Below are 19,283 nucleotides of genomic sequence, written 5' to 3' on the forward strand. Positions count from 1 at the left end.
TCAATTTCCAGAATCATGGATTTGCAGAAACGCTGTTCAACCACAGCCAATCATTAATAATGATTTGGACCAGATAGTCCAAACAACAGAAGGTGAAGTTATATTGAACTTTAAGAAACCTTTTGTTGGTAGAAGTTTGTCTTTGAGGTCCCCTTACAAGGTCTCTATACCACAATCTTCTAGGCATTAGGTTTGAAACTGAATCTACAAACACATAACAATCAATCGGTAGAAGAGATCGTTATCTCTAATCAACAAATACCACATGGTATTTATACACGCCAAGCTAGGGAATCTCCCACAGTCCAGAAATGGATTTTGTTTTATAGATGGATTATACACCTTATGAAACTTATCGGTTTATAAATTAAAATATGAAGAGTTGAGTAAATATTTTACTCCTACAGAATTGAAACCTATGCTTAGACCTTATGATGATTATTATGATTATCATCGAGGAATTGTACTCCTCGACAAAATGGTTTTGCTTAGAGTATCGTAATCATAAAATTCTAAATGGCAGAGTTGGAGTGCAACTCGAGAAAAGATATCGATGATTTTCTTAAAAAGCCAAACAAGAGGCTAGGCTTATGGCGAGGTAAAAATAGATTTACCTAAGGAAAATACCTTAATTAAAAAGGAAAATAAGTTACCTAATAAAGAGGTAATTCAAGAACAGGAAATGATTGTTATTCTACCTGTTATCAAGGAGGATATTACTATTAAAAAATGTAATTTTACTCCTACTCATAATTATATTGGAGTAATAGAATGTGAAACAAAACATTCTAAGGTGAACATGAATATGGTGACTGTTCCTCCTCCAATAAAAGAAAAGGATAGTAACATACTAGTTACTAAAATCAATAATTCTAAGACTTATAAAAAACCAAAAAGTCTTAGAGAAAAGCAGCATTGGAAGAAACTTAGGCCTAAAGCCAAAGCTCTTCGCTTATGTAATAAGTGTGATCATAATGGTCATAAGACTAGTCAGTGTTCTACTAGACCACAAGACTATAGAAATCTTTTGAAGATAAGAAAATTCAAGATTAATCCACAGGAAAAGATTTATGATCTTAATTATCTTCAGAACTTTATGACTTTACAGAATCTTGGTTCTTATAATCATATGAGACTTCCTAATACTTTATATAAAGGAAATCCTCATATCACTAGTATTCAGGATCTACAGTATGAGGTTAATAACCTTAAAACAGACATAAAAGCCTTAAAGATTAATAAGAATATGGTGGACAATTTTGAATTTCAGAATAAGGCTAATAACATCACATTCCAAAGATGGAATGTCCATGTAAATTTAGTTATTAAAGGAGAATATACTCTCACGAATCATGTTGCCCTTATTGACAGCGGAGCATATCTGAATTGTATTCAAGAGGGTTTAGTTCCTACTAAATATTTTGAGAAATCTACTCAAAATCTTTCTACTGCTAGCGGTGCACCTATGCAGGTTGCATACAAATTAACAGATGTATTCATCTGTAAAGAAGGACATTGTTTATCTACTACCTTCCTTCTGGTGAAAGATATGTCTCAACATACTATTTTAGGGAATCCTTTCCTCAACTCTATCATGCCTATTACTAGTATCACTAATATAGGTATTCATGCAACCATTAATAAAAATAGAGTTAATTTTAAGTTTATAACTCCTCCGGTTCAAAAGCAGATTGCTATGATTAATACAAATCTAGTAGCTAAAGAAAGCCAATTAAACTTTCTCAAAGAAGAAATAACTTCTTTAAAGTTACAGCAAAGACTCAACAATAAGGAGTTTCAGAATAAAATTGAACAAATTAAAAATCAATTTATTACTGAAGTCTGTAGTGATATTCCCAATGCTTTTTGGGAAAGAAAGAAGCATATGGTTTCTTTACCCTATGAATCTAGCTTTAATGAACAGTTTATTCCCACTAAGGCTAGACCCAGTCAAATGAAATCAGAATATTTGACTTTATGCCAGAAAGAGATCCAGAGTCTTCTGGATAAGAAGTTGATTACTCAAAGTAAATCTCCTTGGAGTTGTACAACTTTTTATGTCAATAAAGCGGTGAGAAAGAAAGAGGTGTTTCCTGATCGGTTATTAATTTTAAACCTCTTATCGCTTTACAATGGATTAGATATCCTATTCTAATAAAAGGATTTATTAGATCGTTTATCTACAGCCATCATCTTCTCAAAGTTTGACCTTAAGTCGTTATCGGGCAAGTCCGATTACCCCAAGATAGGTATAAAACTGCTTTTTCTGAATTACCTCTTTGGACATTATGAATGGACAAGAATGCCCTTTGGTTTGAAGAATGCTCCCTCGGAATTTCAGAATATTATGAATGAGATTTGCAATCCCTATTCGGATTTTGCTATTGTCTATATTGATGATATTCTAATTTATTCTAAATCTCTAGAACAGCATATTAAGCATTTAAAGATATTTAAAGATCTTATTAAACGAAATGGTTTAGTAGTGTCGGCTCCAAAAATGAAGTTGTTTCAAACAACTGTTCGTTTTCTTGGGCATAACATTACTGAAGGAAAAATTATTCCTATAGACAGAAGTATTGAGTTTGCTTCTAAATTTCCTGATGAAATTTTAGACAAAACTCAATTACAAAGATTTCTTGGTAGTCTGAATTATTTGGCGCACTATTATAAAACCTTTCACAGGATACCTCTATTCTATACTCCAGATTAACAAAGGTTCCAACCTCTTGGAGTACAGCTCATACTAAGGCGGTACAGAAAATTAAGCTTAAGGCAAAACAATTACCTTGCCTATCTTTGCCTAATTTTAATTGGTTAAAAATTGTGGAAACAGATGCTTCTAACCTTGGTTATGGTGGCATCTTAAAACAGAAGAATCCTATCTCTAGTAGAGAAGAATTAATCCGTTTTACTTCTGGAACTTGGAAGAAAGCACAAATTAATTATTCTACTATTAAACAAGAGATTCGTCCTTGGTAAAATGTATTCATAAATTCGGGATGATTTCTTGAATCGAAGTTCTTGGTGCGTATTGATTGTAGTCTTCGCTAAAACGAGGTATTACGAAAAGATATCAAGAATATTGCTTCTAAACAGATTTTTTGGGGATGGCAAGCGGATCTTTTCGCCGCCCGATTTTGACATTGAATATATCAAAGGTGATTCTAATTCTTTGCCGATTTTCTAACTAGAGAATTCTTGCAGGGATCATGAGCACCTCTCAGAGAGGCAAAGGCCGTGGTTATACCACAAGAGGCCGGGGAAAAAGCAAAGGAAAATATAATTTCCTTGACAATAAGGAGCAATTTCCTCCGTTATCACAGCAAAAAGGAAAGTCAATGAAAGAGGCTGTCCTTACTCCTCTGACTCCTTATGTCCCTAATAAAAGGGCAGATCAAACAGTCATTTATCTTCAACCAGGAGATGAGCAGTGGATGCCTGATCCTTGGGAAATTCAAAGAAGATATTTTGACACACAGCAGTATCCTGTTGTTGACGGCAAACATAGATATATCTATGAAGAAATTTTAGCTTCGGCTACCTCCAGTATGGATATTCACCATACGTTACAGCATCCTGATTCGGAATATAGTCCGATCTCTTACAGCAAAGCCATCTTTAAGAGAATTATCTCTTACAATGAGTGGGTTTTGGACCCAACAAGTGTCGAAAAATTGAGTTCGACAAATATCCTATATAACCATTGGGACTATATCTCGGCTTTTACTAATGTGTTTTTCTATCGAATTCTCACAGAAACACTCATGGTTTATCAAGCTATGCCCACGGATCCATCAAGACTGACTATCCATATTGGATTTTTCAATGGTGGGAGTATTTTGGTCCAGAATTGGATATTCTCCCGGAGAATCTTTTAGATATTTTTCTAAAATGGACTGACAATCATCCTCAGCTGAAAGGCAATGATAAGATGCCAAGAGGATTATCATCCTTGACCTTTTTCACCATATATGGTATTCCTTGGATTTTCAAGTGGGATTTTAGTTGTGAATATAATCACCTTAAAATTCCAGTCCTGAAGAGAAAATTCTATTCAAGATGGTGGATTTCTTTTCCAACAGATGACGCCATCATTAGCATTGAGAATGATTTGAAATCATTCATAGAACGAACTTTAATTAATCCCACGAAGATGTGGATCTGAGGGAATCCTTTCGATATGATGAAGAATCTTATCAAATTTCAGAATCCCAGTTTTCCGATAGCCAAATCAATGAGTTATGCATGGAGAAGCTTTAAAATCATTTTGTAAATTCCTTTAAGTTACCGGTTTTGGAATCGTGGTACTAAGGAAATTTCATCTTCGAGAAAATGCAATGCTATCTTCTCAAGATGATGATGTTTCCATGACATCAATTAATAGTCGAGGAAGAAGCAAACCGGTTTGCTTGCTTAGCCGGAGAAGGTCGTCACCAGAAGAAGAATTGGGTGACAATTTTGATATTACGAAGCAATAACCCGTTATATCCAAGCTCTTCCAAGACTCTGAAGAACCCATGGACATATGGGCCAAGTTCAAAGAAGCTCTTAAGGCAAAACAGAATCCAAGACTACTTCCTTTAAAAGTAAGGAAGTTCAGGTTTACGGCAAAAATTTTCGAATACCAAAGATAATAATAATTATCTTTTCAAAGATAATGGCGTACATAATTATGGCCCAAATTAAGGACCGGAAATAGAATCAGCATACTACTTATTAGCTGTATTCTTATTACTTTATCCAAGAAGGACCCATGAAAGGGACATTTCACCTTTTTCTTTCCTTTAAAGTCAAAAGGTAATGGAATAAAGTATTAAAAGGATTTTTATCCTTTGAAGGCAGTAAAAGACAAGTATGCCTTGTCAAGGTGGCCCGGGTCGATTAACTAGTGAAGACACGCGCGAACTTCTCGTATGGACTCCAAATTATATTTTGAGTTCCGACTAGTATAAAAGGGATACCTCACCCTTGTTGAGGACATCCAATATTTTACCTTTCAATTTTCTTTCTAGTTTGCTAAGAGTGCTCCATATCTCCCCTTGTAAGCTCCATATCTCCCCTTGTAACATACACTTCCATCCATATAAATAAAAGTTCAGTTTAATCAAGTGTTCTTGCTGCTGACTGATCTTCTTCCGCATTAATCAGGTGTTTTACCTGATCTCTAACTCATAAATTTGCCCCTATGCGAGTTCTTCGCATAATTTTTCTAGAGAGTCTAAAAGTACTGGTAAAAGAAAAGTACGATTTGATGATCTAGAGTTACCTTATGTCTATGATAACCGACATAAGTTCTTTTTACACATCAAAAGCTTCACGACTTTTGGAAGTCCATTTTGGACAATGTTATCAATACCTTTGATCAGCATAATAAAAAAGATCTTATCCAATATTTTACCTTTCAATTTTCTTTCTAGTTTGCTAAGAGTGCTCCATATCTCCCCTTGTAACATACACTTCCATCCATATAAATAAAAGTTCAGTTTAATCAAGTGTTCTTCACCGACCGATCTTCTTCCGCGATTAATCGTTGTTTTTACCTGATCTCTTAACTCATAAATTTGGTATCAGAGCCATGGCAGCTTAACTTGAGGTTAGTGCATAACGGTGAGGAAATATTTTACAATTATATTTAATTGTATGATTTCCTAAGAAAAGATGTAAGTAAGAGATATAAGTATGATTAAGGAAAAAGGTGTAAGGGTTACTCTTTAGGACTACTTGCTTAAAGGCTCGGTTTTCCGACCACAAGAATGTCCGCCTGGATCCTAAAATACTGTTGACTCTTCCTTTCTAGTATTATGAATAGTATCTTAGGACTTAACAAAAAAAAGTGAAATTTCACGAAATATACTCACGAAGGATTTTAGAAAACCCCACACCTCGCTCCTATTCTCTCTCCCATATCTTACTCTCTCCTTCTCTCTCAATATTATCGAGACTCTCTCTCTCTCTCCTGACTCTCTCTCCTGGTACTCTCTTTCTCTATAAAAGGATTTCTCTTTTCTCTCTTTCTCATCTTATAAGCCTAAACAAAAAAAATTGACCGGCTTTACACAATCTCGATTACACGTAAGTTTAGTTTTTTTTTTGTTAACATCAATATCCATTGTTGCATCTTCAAAGAAACCAACTGTTCATCATTGTTTGTGCTTGCTTTAGTAGTTACCAGTTTCAAGTTCACACATTAGTGGGTATTTGCGGGTTATGCCAGGGTGGCAGGAGTCAAAGTCTGAGAAGCCTGAGTCCCCTCACCTTCCGATGTCTTCCCAACCTAATTTACGATATGCCCATGCCTAGTGCTAACCATTGTTCCTGATTCCGGATGTTTTCTTTCAAAGAAATGGATGGCTGATTCGCTATCGCTCTTGTCTCGATCGAGCATAAGGAACCAACCATTCAGCAAGCTAGTTCCAGCAGCATATGGGGCCAGGCCTTTACTTTGAAAAGGAATTGGGATATTGGTGATCACGTGCTAGTCCATACTTCAAGAGATGTTAAGGCAAGAGAAGAGATAACATTTGCTTATTTCGACGTGCTGTTGCCATTGAAGAAGCGAAGAGAGATGTGTAAGACATGGGGGTTTCATTGCAACTGTAAGAGGTGCAGGTTTGAGGAGGTGTTTGGTTGAGGTGCAGGTTTGAGGAGGTGTTTGGTTGTAGAGAGGAGTTGAAAGAGATTGAATTAGCTCTTGAGTTTGGCTTAGATAATGGTAATATGGTGTTCAGATTAGAGGAAGGAATGAGAAAATGGATGTTGAAAAGCAAGGAAAAAGGTTACTTGAGAGCGTTGTTTTGGAGTCTGTATTCGGAATCTTTCAGATCAGAAAAGGTGATGAGGAAGTGGGGAAGGCGGATACCATCGATAGACCCTATAGCAGAAAGTATCAATCAGGCTGTTGGTGGGGACGAGAGGGTGTTGAAAGTGGTGTTAGAGGTGTTGAAGAAGAATGGCGGTGGCGGAATTGTGGAAATGGAGAGAGCAATGAAGTTGGGTCGAGGTGTTTATGGGAAAGTGGTGAAGAAACAAGCATTGAGAGCTCTATTTGAGCTCTACAGTCATCATCAAAGCCATTAGGACTAGCTTAGCGCCTTACATTGTTGATTATAATTCATCAAAATTCTTCTTCTGACATGGGATGATAATATTCTAGACAAAAACTCAATGGTTCAATTATCGTTTGCATAACTGTATGTCGTCTTCAGCAATCTTGTAACTGTTATTAGTTTGGGAGACTATTGGAGAATTAACAGAAGGAACTATAACGCTTAAAAGGGTTTCCTGTATAATGCTTAAAGAGGTTTCCTAATTCCTACAAATCAGCAAATTAACGCAACGCTGGCAGCACTCACGATATATGTTGGGTTCCTTGCAGAGTAGAAAATATGCACTCCCAGCTGTGTTGTTACTCTGTAGACAGTAACAGGCTACAGTTTGTAGTTTACAAAGCAAGTCTCTAGCCATGCCAGTGGTAGTCTCTACGAGGATCAAAGCTTTTGCCTGTTTATGCACTCGGTGTAATACTGAATCAATGAGAGATGGGGAGTGCAGACCTTGTGAGTCCACAATGAAACATGAGACATCCCTAAACTTGGCAGTTTGATTAGAAAAGTACTGATTGGCACCTTGTGAATACTGATACTAATGTAGGAAATGCTCTTGGCTTTTTGCACTCGGTGTACGACTGTGTCAATAAGAGATGGGGATTGCAAACCTTGTGAGTCCACAAGGGAACATGTCCAGCAGATTTAGATAAAGCAGTTGAATTGATACATCCAATTGAAAATTCGGAATTAAATAGTAAACTACTTAGTAGTGAAATAACTCTAGTACACAACTTGCAAAAAATAGGTTTTTTATTTATTTATTTAATAAACTGATGAATCGAACCTACGACCCAGGAATTTGACCTACCCAGCTAAACAAACTATGTAACATATTATCAATTCCAAATTAAGTAACAAAAAAGAACAAAAAAGAAAAGGTAACTTTTAATTTGTTGCAGTAACAAAAAAAATCTGTCTTACACACAATTCCAATTCCCAAGCTTTTCTAAACAGAACTAAATATCTCCGGAGTAAAACCAATTTAGAACAAAGAAAACTTGGTTAACACCCACCAGAACCCTCGATCAAAACATCAATGCCTCATCATGACCTGACAAGCTTATTATACAATATATATGATTATCTCTTGCTGTGTTACTTTCCAACATAGCATTTTGCACAAGTTCCTGTTCCATAAAACAATTTGAAGAGTGAAGCGATTTCTTAAGGCAAAAGCCAGACAATTGGAAAACTAGATATTACAAAAATACCTTGATATCCCTGTGAGAAATAAATTTCCCCAAGTTATGAAGAATCACCCTCATATCTTCCACCTGCAAAAGCAAGCACAGTAACATATGTACAAACTCATACTCCGACATGAGATGACAAGGAAAAATGAACAAATAAAAAAAACAAAATGTTAAGGAGAAGATGACCAAAAAAAAAAAGAAGAATAGAAATGTACCTTGATGTAGCCCACGCGATTTCGATCAAAAAACCTAAATGCCTATTTCAGATTCAAAAAAAGATGTTACTAGCAAAGGAAGAAATCATAGAACTACATTCACTCAATAAAATGCAGAGTTGCAACAATCCAATGAAACTTTGAGCATACCTGTAATAGTTCCTTGTCAACAGTAAGATCTTTCACAGATGACTTTGGTTCGTCTTTGACCTCCACTTCTGCTGCCTTATCGTTGGCCTCTTCCACATTGGAACTTTTTTTCGCCTCAGTGATAACTTATGTTGTATTCTTCTGATCAGTTGTTTCCTTTTCTGACGTTGCTTCTTCCCTAGTCACTTTATCATCATTCCCAGCCTGCAACTTTAATAATTAGAGATTGCTAGAGATCTACAATACAGTAACCTAATAATATTACATCATCTAGTGGCTGATGGATGCATAGGTCTAGCCTTGGGCAACAAAAGTATCATTTAATGTTCAGCGCAAGCCTATGTATAATGCTTATAGACTTATAGCATGGGATCATTAGTCTAGACCAGTGTCATTTCATAGAGAAACATACTCCTAATCATTTGATTTCATCCTTTTTATTCAAAATATTGAGTTAACCTACTACATCGTGATATGCCCCCAGAACTACTATACAAACAACAATCAATAGATTCCTAAAACATTCATCGCCCAATCATGTCAATCACTACACACTGGTTATCAGATCTTATCTGTAGGTCATTTACCAAGTTCACTAGTACTAGGACCTGACTTTTGGGATCTAACAGAATGACTCCCATTGTCACTGCTACCCACTGCCACTGCCAACTTCGGTTTTCCATTCTCCCAGCCCAACCAAACAAGAAAACAAACGACCATCCACAATCCCAATAAACCGAAAAACAACAAAAAGTTCGATGCGACACCATGCACCATAACCAATTCCATTCAAAGGCACAAATTCACCATCAATTTAAGAATTGCTACTAAAGTACAATTTCCATTACCAATACTACTACCTAGTAGAAATTCCAGTGGAAGTCAAAAACAGATCATTAAATGTCTTTACCATCATTTGCCGTTTCCATCTATGGAGCATTTCGTCAAACAAATAAGGTGAACAACTACCCAAAGTGTACCAGCACTCACCTTATCCATATTTTGAACCCCATGAACTAACTGCCACTCCACCCGTCAAATTTCATTTCAAATGGCGAACTTCAAGTACCCAAACTACAATAAATCAACACCTTTGATGCCCAATTCCAACGACCCAACAGTAGATCACTCAATCGAACCTCCACATATCAAAATTGTTGCTGGAAACGAACAATTTATGTCACTAAACAATCACTTTTATCTCTCTCTGCTACTCGAACAGTCAAACCATCTACTTAACGTTATGTTTATCGCTGCTTTTGCTTTCGGGAAGAGGAGAGAGTTCATTGCTTTTGCTAGTAGAAATGGAGAAAAGATGAACCGCATGAGAGAGAGAAGACCAGGGGAGAACGTTATGTTTGGAGATATGATATAAAGTTTTTTTTCCCCGTTAATTGACATAAAGAGAGAAATATGTTGAAACCTTCGTGGTTATATTTCGTGAAATTTCACTTTCTTTTGTTAAGTCCGTTTTACAGATATCCGTATGTGAGCCGGGCTATATATATATATCGGGCTGGCTACGTCGACATACAGAAATGACATACGCAATCCAAAAATAGACTTGCATATTGCTCTAAGGGCTGATGTTTGGTAGATATTATCTCCCTACTATTGATAGTATCTCCACAAAAAATCAGCTCAATTGGATGTGTCTAGTCTTGTCAAAAGAGTGTTAAAATTCTGGACCGTCAGATAAATTTCTAATTTGAACTAAATTTTTGGTATGATTAGACATGTTCAAAGGAGTTGATTTTTTGTGGAAATGATCTATATGTTATGGATATCACATCTCTATAAAATCAGCTTTTAGTTCATTATGTAAGTAGGTAGGATTGTGTATGTCAATTCCGTATGTCATTTCTGTATGTCGACGTAGCCAGCCCATATATATATATGCTACTTTGACTGCTTATCTTGACATCCACAACTTACACAATGAACTAAGAACTGATTTTTTTTGAGAATATGTTCTCCATACAATAGAGATCATTTCCACAAATTATCAAGACATTTGAACATATCTAACCTTGTCAAAAATTGTGTTTAAGTTCAATATTTATCTAACGGTCCACAATTTTAACACTCTTTTTAATAAAGCTAGATATATCCAATTGAAACGAGTTAATTTTAGCACTCTTTTTAATAAAGCTAGACATATCCAATTGAAACGAGTTAATTTTAGCACTCTTTTTAATAAAGCTAGACATATCTAATTGAGGCGAGTTTTGGTGGAGATTCTATCCAAGATAGGAAGATCTTCTCTACAAAAAATCAGCCATTAGTTTAATATACAAATTCACTTTTAGGTTTTGAATGTCAAGATAAGTTGTCAAAATAAACTGTCAAGGTAGCCAACCCCATATATAGGGAGGGATCCGTTTACCATTGTTTTTTATACCATGGTTTATAGCACGCCCCTTTACAAGATGAGTTAAAAGCTAATATTTTGTGGATATGATCTCCTAACTATGGATGGATTTTTCACAAAATTTTGGCTCATTTGGAAATCTCTAACCTATTTAAAAATTGTTGACAACTTTAAATTTTTTTTAACGGCCCAAATTTTTCGATTTTGCAATCATATTTTGACATTGTTAAACATCATCAAATGAGTTGAAATTTTGTAGAGGTGATCTTCATGGTTTGTTGGACATATTTACAAAAAAGAGTTATAATTTGAGAGAGAGAGAGAGAGAGAGAGAGAGAGAGGAGAGAGGAGATAAACAATAATTGAAACATTTTTTGTATCATGGTTTATACCATGTCCCTTTACAAGATGAGTTATATAAGCTAATATTTTGTAGATATGATCACCTAACTATGGGTATTTGGATAGATTTTCTATAACCTATTTAAAAATTGTTCAACTTTAATTTTTTTAACCCATTTTAAAAATTTTTGACAAAACTTTAATTTTTTTTTGCTGATTTCAAATTTTTGGATTTTGCAATCATCTTTTAACATTGTTAAACATATCAAACTAAAAATTGAAATTTTGTGGAGCTTGATGAAGAAGTGTGGCCATGGTATGAAAACCATGGTATATTGATCCCCCCTCCTACACACACACACACACATATATATATATATATATATATATATATATATTATTATTATTTCATTTTTTTTTTTTTGTGTGGGTTGGGGATAGGAATTTATAATGTGAGAGGAAAAATTTCTCCTCTCACATTTAAATTTCTCGGCCTAGAAAAATTCTTCCACCTACTACGTAAGTTATCAAATTTTGGAGCAATTTTGGAGAATAGCCATTTTTCTGTGGGAAAAATGGGTTGTTTTTTCAACTCCGGGGACCAGGTGAATTTCTTGTAAGGCGTTCGTTTTGTGTGTGTTTTTTTCCCAGAGCCAAGACTCTATCTAGATCAACTTGCAACTTCGTTCGGCTAGAGAATCCATAAAGCAAACAACGTGAGGCATGCAATTACATCATAAAATATATCCATGCTGACTGAGTAGCGGATGGGAAGAAACATTAGTCTTTCCATAAGACATCAATATCTGTCAAGTTTGATTTCACTCTCAACCACATAATCCAAAACACTATAGATTATACTAACAAAGAGAGTTATTTTTTACATGCAACCAAAAAAGCGTCTAGGTTCAATGAACAGTCAATCATTCACGTTATTTATAAACTGGATCTGAAAACATTGTTTTAAAAGTGAGAAGATAATAAAAAAAAGAAAAACAAAAAAATGGGAGAAGTTGATCCAGCTTTCATTCAAGAATACGAGCACAGACCAAAACTTAATGTTAATGAGGCAGGAGGGATTCCAGTAATAGACCTATCACCACTGAATAACTCAGAGTTGTCCAATGATCAACAACTCATCGGTTCATTGGTTAGTGAGATAGGGAATGCATGCAAGGACTGGGGATTTTTTCAAGTGATCAACCACGGTGTACATTCAGATTTACAGAAACGCATTGAATTAGTAGCAAGGAAGTTTTTTGGTTTGTCAACAGAAGAGAAAAGGAAGGTGAGGAGAGATGAGGAGAATCCGTTGGGATATTATGATACTGAGCATACTAAGAATGTTAGAGACTGGAAAGAAGTTTTCGATTTTACAGTTTCCAATCCAACAATTCTTCCTGCTTCACATAAGCCTAATGATCATGAGGTGCAAGAGTTGAGGAACCAGTGGCCTGAATATCCCCCTGAAATTAGGTAATTTTGTTTCATTTTGTTAATTATCTTAGTTCTTGTTTATCAGTTTATGGATCAGGCCATCAGATGAATAACGCTTGCCTGCATAAATTATCATTATCAACTCGAACACTTGCAACTTCAAAGTATTATATACAAATGCATGAATACACCGTTAAAGTTCATGTAGTGGCGAGGCAGGACCAATAAAATTTAACTTCAACAGAAAAATATAAAATAAAGTAATTTGCATATACAGTATGAACACATGGCCGGATAATGTTGGAAAAAGAAATAAATCTAGACCGCAACTGGGGACTGGGGATAAGTGAAGATCAGAAACAGGTTAGAGTGCAGAGAGTTGGGACTAAATTTATTTATAAATTTATTAAGAATCAGAACTCTGTCATATACATATGACGGTCGTATGCAGGAACTTTTGATCCCATTCAGTGTTAGTTAAGTAGTTGTGTTGATGGATAGATTCGGATCCGAAAAATTATACCACTATCCGAATCCGACGGACGGGATGTATGATAATACTATTCGAATCACATTTAAAAAGCAAACCCCAAAATCTCAACCCAAGCTAAATCAACGAGAAAAACAGTATTCACATATAAATCAACAAACAACAAATAAGCGAGACCTAATTAACTAACATGTTAAAAAGCAAAAGCCTAACTTTAAAAATACTAGGTTTAATCTAAGAGCACATAAAAAATGCTATCAAAAGAAAGTAAGAATTGGTTTTGATATTGAATCTTAAGAAAAAAAAATGAATCGGAAAATATAGCATAAAATTATGGTGGTTTCCCCCAAAAAAACAGAAGACGGTGAACAGCTCTTGCCTTGGAGCAAATACGAAAATGGAAAAGAAAAGGTTCTACGCCTGGTTTTGTAGACTTTGATGTAGATAAACAAGTTCAACTTGTCAGGCCATATTCCATGTGCCCATGCATCCAGCATTTCAGCTGGACTTCATTTACTTTTCTTCTGGAAACTCTTCTCTTTTTGTCTCTTTAGTTTATATATGGTTGGTTCTTGAATATGCATCATATTGAGTAGACTCAATGAGCACAATTTGTTGCTTTTGATTTGATATTTATTTTATTGAGATTTGGATTTTTGTGAAAATTTTAACTCAAAAAAATTTGTTTTTTGTGCAATACATCTTCAACTCTTGGTTTGAGTGGATGAGTAGCATATAGCCCTGTTTCAAATTAGGCCCAAAAAAATCCCAACCCACCTAAAGATAAAAGCCCAGCCCATAAAACAGTCATTGTTGACCAAATCAACAATGATCTAATACTCTTGTGCTCAAATAATAAACTACACATCCCCCATAAGTCTTTGGATCCGCCATTTCATAATTTGTGAGAAAGATTTGTAGCCGCTGGATGGGGCTCTATAGGCCCCACACCGACTTATTATTATTATTATTATTATTATTATTTTTATATATATATATATATATATATAATTAAGAGTATAATAATTATATTAATTAAATCGGATTTAGATATTATCTGACGGTTATGACTAGAATCCGCATCTGTATCGGATAACAAAATTTATCCGAATCTGATATCCAAATTTTTGAATAATATATGATTTTTCAAATACGAATACAAATCGGATTCGGATGTTTGGATTCGGGTTAACTAAGGTATTTGCTCAAGTGACTCAACAAGGGAGGCACACCAGTAGCACTGTGAATTGTGAAATAGCTATGATCTGTTTGGATTTTGGAATCTTTTACATAAAGGTTTTAAATGGTTTTTACAATTTGTGCTAGACAAGTACGAGGATAACAATGCTCCTTAGTGTTAAGGACTATGAGGCCTCATTCTTAAAATAATCTCGTGAAATGGCCAATAATTTGATTCTTCTTTTCTTCCACTATAAGTACATCAGCTTAAAAAATTTACGACTAATGAGCCCCTTGACCCTTTTTGTTATATTGTAATTGTGGGGTGCTATATGGCTGCTAAAGGCAATATAACACCCAAAACCACAACAAACATTTCCAATGGGGAGCTCTAAATTTGGCTAGTGTAATAAACTGACGTAGCGAAAGCGAGAATAAATTGTTCAATATAACATTAAGAAGATAAATTGCAACATAAATTTATTGATAATATTGAATAGTTAATTACAATTTTTGTCAATAAAGCTCTTTATATAGATAACTCCTTGAAATCATTTTAGAAACCTTCTAAAACTCTAAGAAACACTTTCCTAACATATCTATATCATAATAGTAACTTTCTAAGACTGTTAGAACTCATAAACTAGAATTCTAGACACTTCTAACTAGGCTTAAATAATAAAAACGAAATTACTTGTTTTTTGTAAATTTGGATTTACGAAAAACATTTAGACAATAACCATAGACTCTATGTTTTACATCATTATCTCATTCTTTAAAATAGCTCGCTCTCAAGTTATGTATAAGAATGACAATATTTCGATTGGAGCAAGACGAAATAGACACAATAGCTTGATTCTTCAATTTTTTCTTTTGACAATCTGACACGAAATTCTTGAGGCAAATACGAATATCAATCATTTTTTCACAAAATTTCAATTATAGGTCTTCAAAAATAAATTTCTTTGGAAAATTGTGATATACCATATTCTCCTCCTCTTTAACAATTAATTCATCCTCGAGTTCTTGCTCAAGATTAAAAACATTAACAACTTTAATTCTTTAGCAACAAGTGACATTATCTCATGCAAATTAACATCATCTCCAAAAACTTTAGCAACATCAACATTCTCCTTCTCTTGAATATATTTATCTTCTTCAATACAAATATTTTCAATTTGTACTTTCTCCACAATTTGATTTAGAGTTGGAGCAATTGTAACTTCTCTATTTACATCTTCTGTGGATTGGTTGAGTTTTTCGGGTGGGTGGAGGATTTGGACGAATAGGTTGAGGTTTTGGCTTGCATATTTTGGGTGGGTGCTGGTATTGGTATTGGTATTGGTATTGGTTGTGGTGTAGCCGTGTAGGTAATATGATTGTTGGGAGTAAAGTTTTTTATAGAGGTAATAGTGGTGGAAGGGTTTGGGGAGGTGGCGGGGAAAGGTTTTTATGAGGGAATTCAACAATAGGGGAGGCTACTAACACTAATTTCACTTTTTTTTTTTTTTTTTTGGTGGAATAGTTACCACCGTACTTTGGGGTTTGAGGAAAGTTAGGGGGCTACTGGCTAACCAATAGATCATAGATCCATGCACTAGGGTATTGAGTGGCGGTGTAAGAGTATTGAGAGTAGGATAAGGGTATTGAAGGGTGGATAGGTGAAGTTGAGGTAATGGATTGTAGTTGCAATACTTTGGAGATGTATCAAATTGAGTAAGATGGGACAAATATAGAAGACATAAAACATATTTCATGGAACGAAAATAAAAAATGGGTGGTTCACCTCTATGTTGTCGTCTTCGTAGCAATTCCATCCATATAAATTTTGCTTTTCCTCGAAGGTTTCTAGTTGCCAATTTTACTTTGTCTTGTTTCAAATTGCCTTTGCACCAAAAGACATCTTTAACTTTTTCAATCCAATAATCTACATGAAATTGTCCATCAAAATAAACAACTGGACGATATTCATTCTTGTCATAGAAACCTGTATCCCAATTAGATATCCATCTACACCTATCACGAAGCGGATAAGATTCCAAGTGAGTATAGATATGTTGTCGATGCCACATTATATCTTGCATTGTAGGTGACAAAGACAAAGAAGTAGAAGATGTTCGAAACTCCATATTTATATTCAATTCCCATCTAAAACTGACACTCTACATGAAAATTGCAATTTATTTTACCTTCGAACTCTGAAACTCCATATTCATATTCAATTCCCATCTAAAACTGACACTCTACACGAAAATTGCAATATTTTTTACCTTCGAACTCCAAACATTGATCCGTTTTTTTGTTAGAAGCTAGACTTCCTGATTTTTCCAATGGTATATAGCATGATTTCTAATTCAAAGTATGTTGTTATGTAAAAATTTCGAAAGAGGACAAAACATTTATTCTTTTTTGTTTTTGGTGGTAGTGGTGCTAGTGATTTAATACAAACAATGTTGGGTAAGGATCATTGGTGATAGGGTGATGGGGTGGAAAATGAAAAATAAAGAGAATATAAAATCAAACCTGAAGATATGGAGGTTGCACTATGGTTGGTGCATTGGAATTGAGAAAATTCCTATCTTTGTCTTCTTGTTGTGATCTTGAATGGAGAAAGATGGTATCAACACTATGGTTGGTGAGACACAAATCTTTCAATATAATAAAAAAAAACTTTAATTCAAAGATACTCTAAATAGAAGAAAGCCAATATTTACATTCTAGGAATATTCTTCAACCCTAGAACACCGTCTGAATCTGATCCCAATTGACATAGCGAAATCGATAATAAAAGTTCATTAGAACATTGAGAAAGATAAATTGAAACATAAGTTTATTGATAATATTGAAGAGTTGATTACACTAGCTCTTTATATAGATAACTCCTTGAAATCATCATAGAAAATTTCTAAAACTCTAAGAAACATTTTCCTAATATATCTATATCACAATAGTATCCTTTAAAGACTACTAGACATTTCTAAACTAGGGTTAAATAATAAAAACGAAATTACTTGTTTTTAGTAAATTTGAATTTACTAAAACAATTAGACAATAATAACCATAGCCTATATGTTCTATATTATAAAGTCAACTAAATTTGAGGGCATGCATAGCAGCTAAATTATATTACTAAATATAATTTGGCGGGTGACAGACTTTGTGCCGTTTGAACATTAAGTTAGCAACGGATGACAGACTTTGTGTTGTTTCTGTCATAATTCTCTATGTAAGTGTACATCCTAATAGACAGATAGCAAGAATTGTTTAATCCGTAACGATTTAGCGCTTCGAAATTAAAATTTGCGTTGGAATGACTTGTGGCTCTAAATATGCCATGGTTGTGGCATAAGCATTGCTAAAATAGTGATGTCGCACCTAGTTGGCAAGCTATATTGAAACCCCCCATTGGACTTGCTCTAACAAGTTCAGAATGTCAATTGGGGTTGATTTTGTTTAATAAATGAGGTCTCGAGATAAGCTATAATTGCAAAACAATTTTGGTAACTTGCACACAAATGTAATACAAATATTTGTTCAACAGGGAGGTATGTTTAGAATATGCTGAAGCCTTGGAAAAACTCTCCTATGACTTGTTGGAGCTTATCTCATTGAGCCTAGGCTTACCTGCAAAACGGTTTAATGAGTTCTTCAAAGGCCATACTAGCTTTATTCGCCTCAACCACTATCCTCCATGCCCTTTACCAGACCTCGCTCTTGGGGTTGGTCGTCACAAGGATGCTGGTGCACTTACAGTACTAGCTCAGGACGATGTTGGTGGTCTTGATGTGAAGCGAAAGGCTGATAGTGAATGGGTTCGCGTCAAACCTATTCCAGAATCTTACATTATAAACGTGGGTGACATAATTCAGGTATTATCTCTGACTGATTTATTTTGAGCTCTTTTGCATAGAAGTGTAACAAGAATTGTTACGTTGGGAATGTGCATATATAAAATTTCGTCCTATGCTACTGTTGAGCAGGTTTGGAGCAATGACAAGTATGAAAGTGTGGAGCATCGTGTGATGGTAAACCCACATAGGGAACGGTTCTCCGTTCCTTTCTTCTTTATGCCTGCACATTATGTGATGGTGAAGCCTCTGGACGAGCTCGTTAATGAGCACAACCCACCCAAGTACAAGGAATACAATTGGGGGAAGTTTTTTAGGACTAGGAAGACTAGCAATTTCAAGAAACTGGAAGTAGAAAATATCCAGATTCATCACTTCAAGATTTCCAATTGATCACGTTTCATAGTATATGTAGTTTGCGGTACGGTATATATAAATAACATCAAGCTGCGTCAGTGAATTGAGTGGAGATCGATGTGGTTAAATATTTTATAGTTGGTGGTATTGTTGTTGTATTGAGGGCAATCTTTGTATGAAAAAGGCATCCTCAGTGAATTATCATTTTTTTTGTAATCATTGCAAGGGCTAAAATATCGCTGATATATCAACGTACAAAACAAAATTTTAACTACTCAACAAAAGGATATATATCTATATTGCATTACAGTATGGGCGTGAGCGGAGCTCCTGCGTATGTTATGGTTATTCGACAAAAATAATAAATCAAAGAAACCATGAACCTGCAAAGTCTTGGGGGGAATTTATTCATGGCCACAACAATGATCCTCATAAAGAGAAATCTCATTACTAGAATTATGATAAACACAAGCATCCCTCTGAGCAAGAATTGCCCTTTCAACCAAACACTCAAACTTTCTATCCGACACAATAACATGTGGCAGAAACAACTCTTCCAACTCAACTAACAACTTTCTCCTCAAATCCTCAT

General features: G+C 34.9%; 2 protein-coding genes and 1 long non-coding RNA gene across 4 annotated transcripts; 2 read left to right on the forward strand and 1 right to left on the reverse strand.

Annotated features, from left to right (window-relative positions):
• Positions 1-6,364: 6,364 nt before the first annotated feature.
• Positions 6,365-7,277, forward strand: LOC147501563 (uncharacterized; the record flags this gene model as incomplete). The annotated part of the gene is made up of 2 exons (XM_086604336.1): positions 6,365-6,629; positions 6,668-7,277. Coding segments are annotated over 2 exons (678 nt in total), but the record flags the coding sequence as incomplete, so codon positions are not given.
• A 698-nt stretch (positions 7,278-7,975) lies between these two features.
• On the reverse strand, positions 7,976-10,068 carry LOC147501564 (uncharacterized). Of its 2 annotated transcripts, none has more exons than XR_015221412.1 (5): positions 9,658-10,068; positions 8,668-8,871; positions 8,518-8,559; positions 8,321-8,383; positions 7,976-8,236 (listed from the first exon to the last, which is right to left on the reverse strand). It is a non-coding gene; the product is annotated as an uncharacterized LOC147501564 (long non-coding RNA). The 2 variants fall into 2 exon arrangements; XR_015221413.1 differs by having other exon boundaries at positions 9,578-10,040.
• A 2,135-nt stretch (positions 10,069-12,203) lies between these two features.
• Positions 12,204-18,910, forward strand: LOC147501565 (fe(II)/2-oxoglutarate-dependent dioxygenase 4-like). The gene is made up of 3 exons (XM_086606616.1): positions 12,204-12,856; positions 18,028-18,355; positions 18,467-18,910. Exons 1-3 carry the CDS (start codon positions 12,384-12,386, stop codon positions 18,725-18,727), a joined length of 1,062 nt encoding a protein of 353 aa, XP_086462742.1. The 5' UTR covers positions 12,204-12,383; the 3' UTR covers positions 18,728-18,910.
• The last annotated feature ends 373 nt before the right edge of the window (positions 18,911-19,283 follow it).

The sequence above is a fragment of the Coptis chinensis genome, chromosome 4, assembly GCF_015680905.1.
Source record: "Coptis chinensis isolate HL-2020 chromosome 4, ASM1568090v1, whole genome shotgun sequence".
NCBI classification, from domain to species: domain Eukaryota; kingdom Viridiplantae; phylum Streptophyta; class Magnoliopsida; order Ranunculales; family Ranunculaceae; genus Coptis; species Coptis chinensis.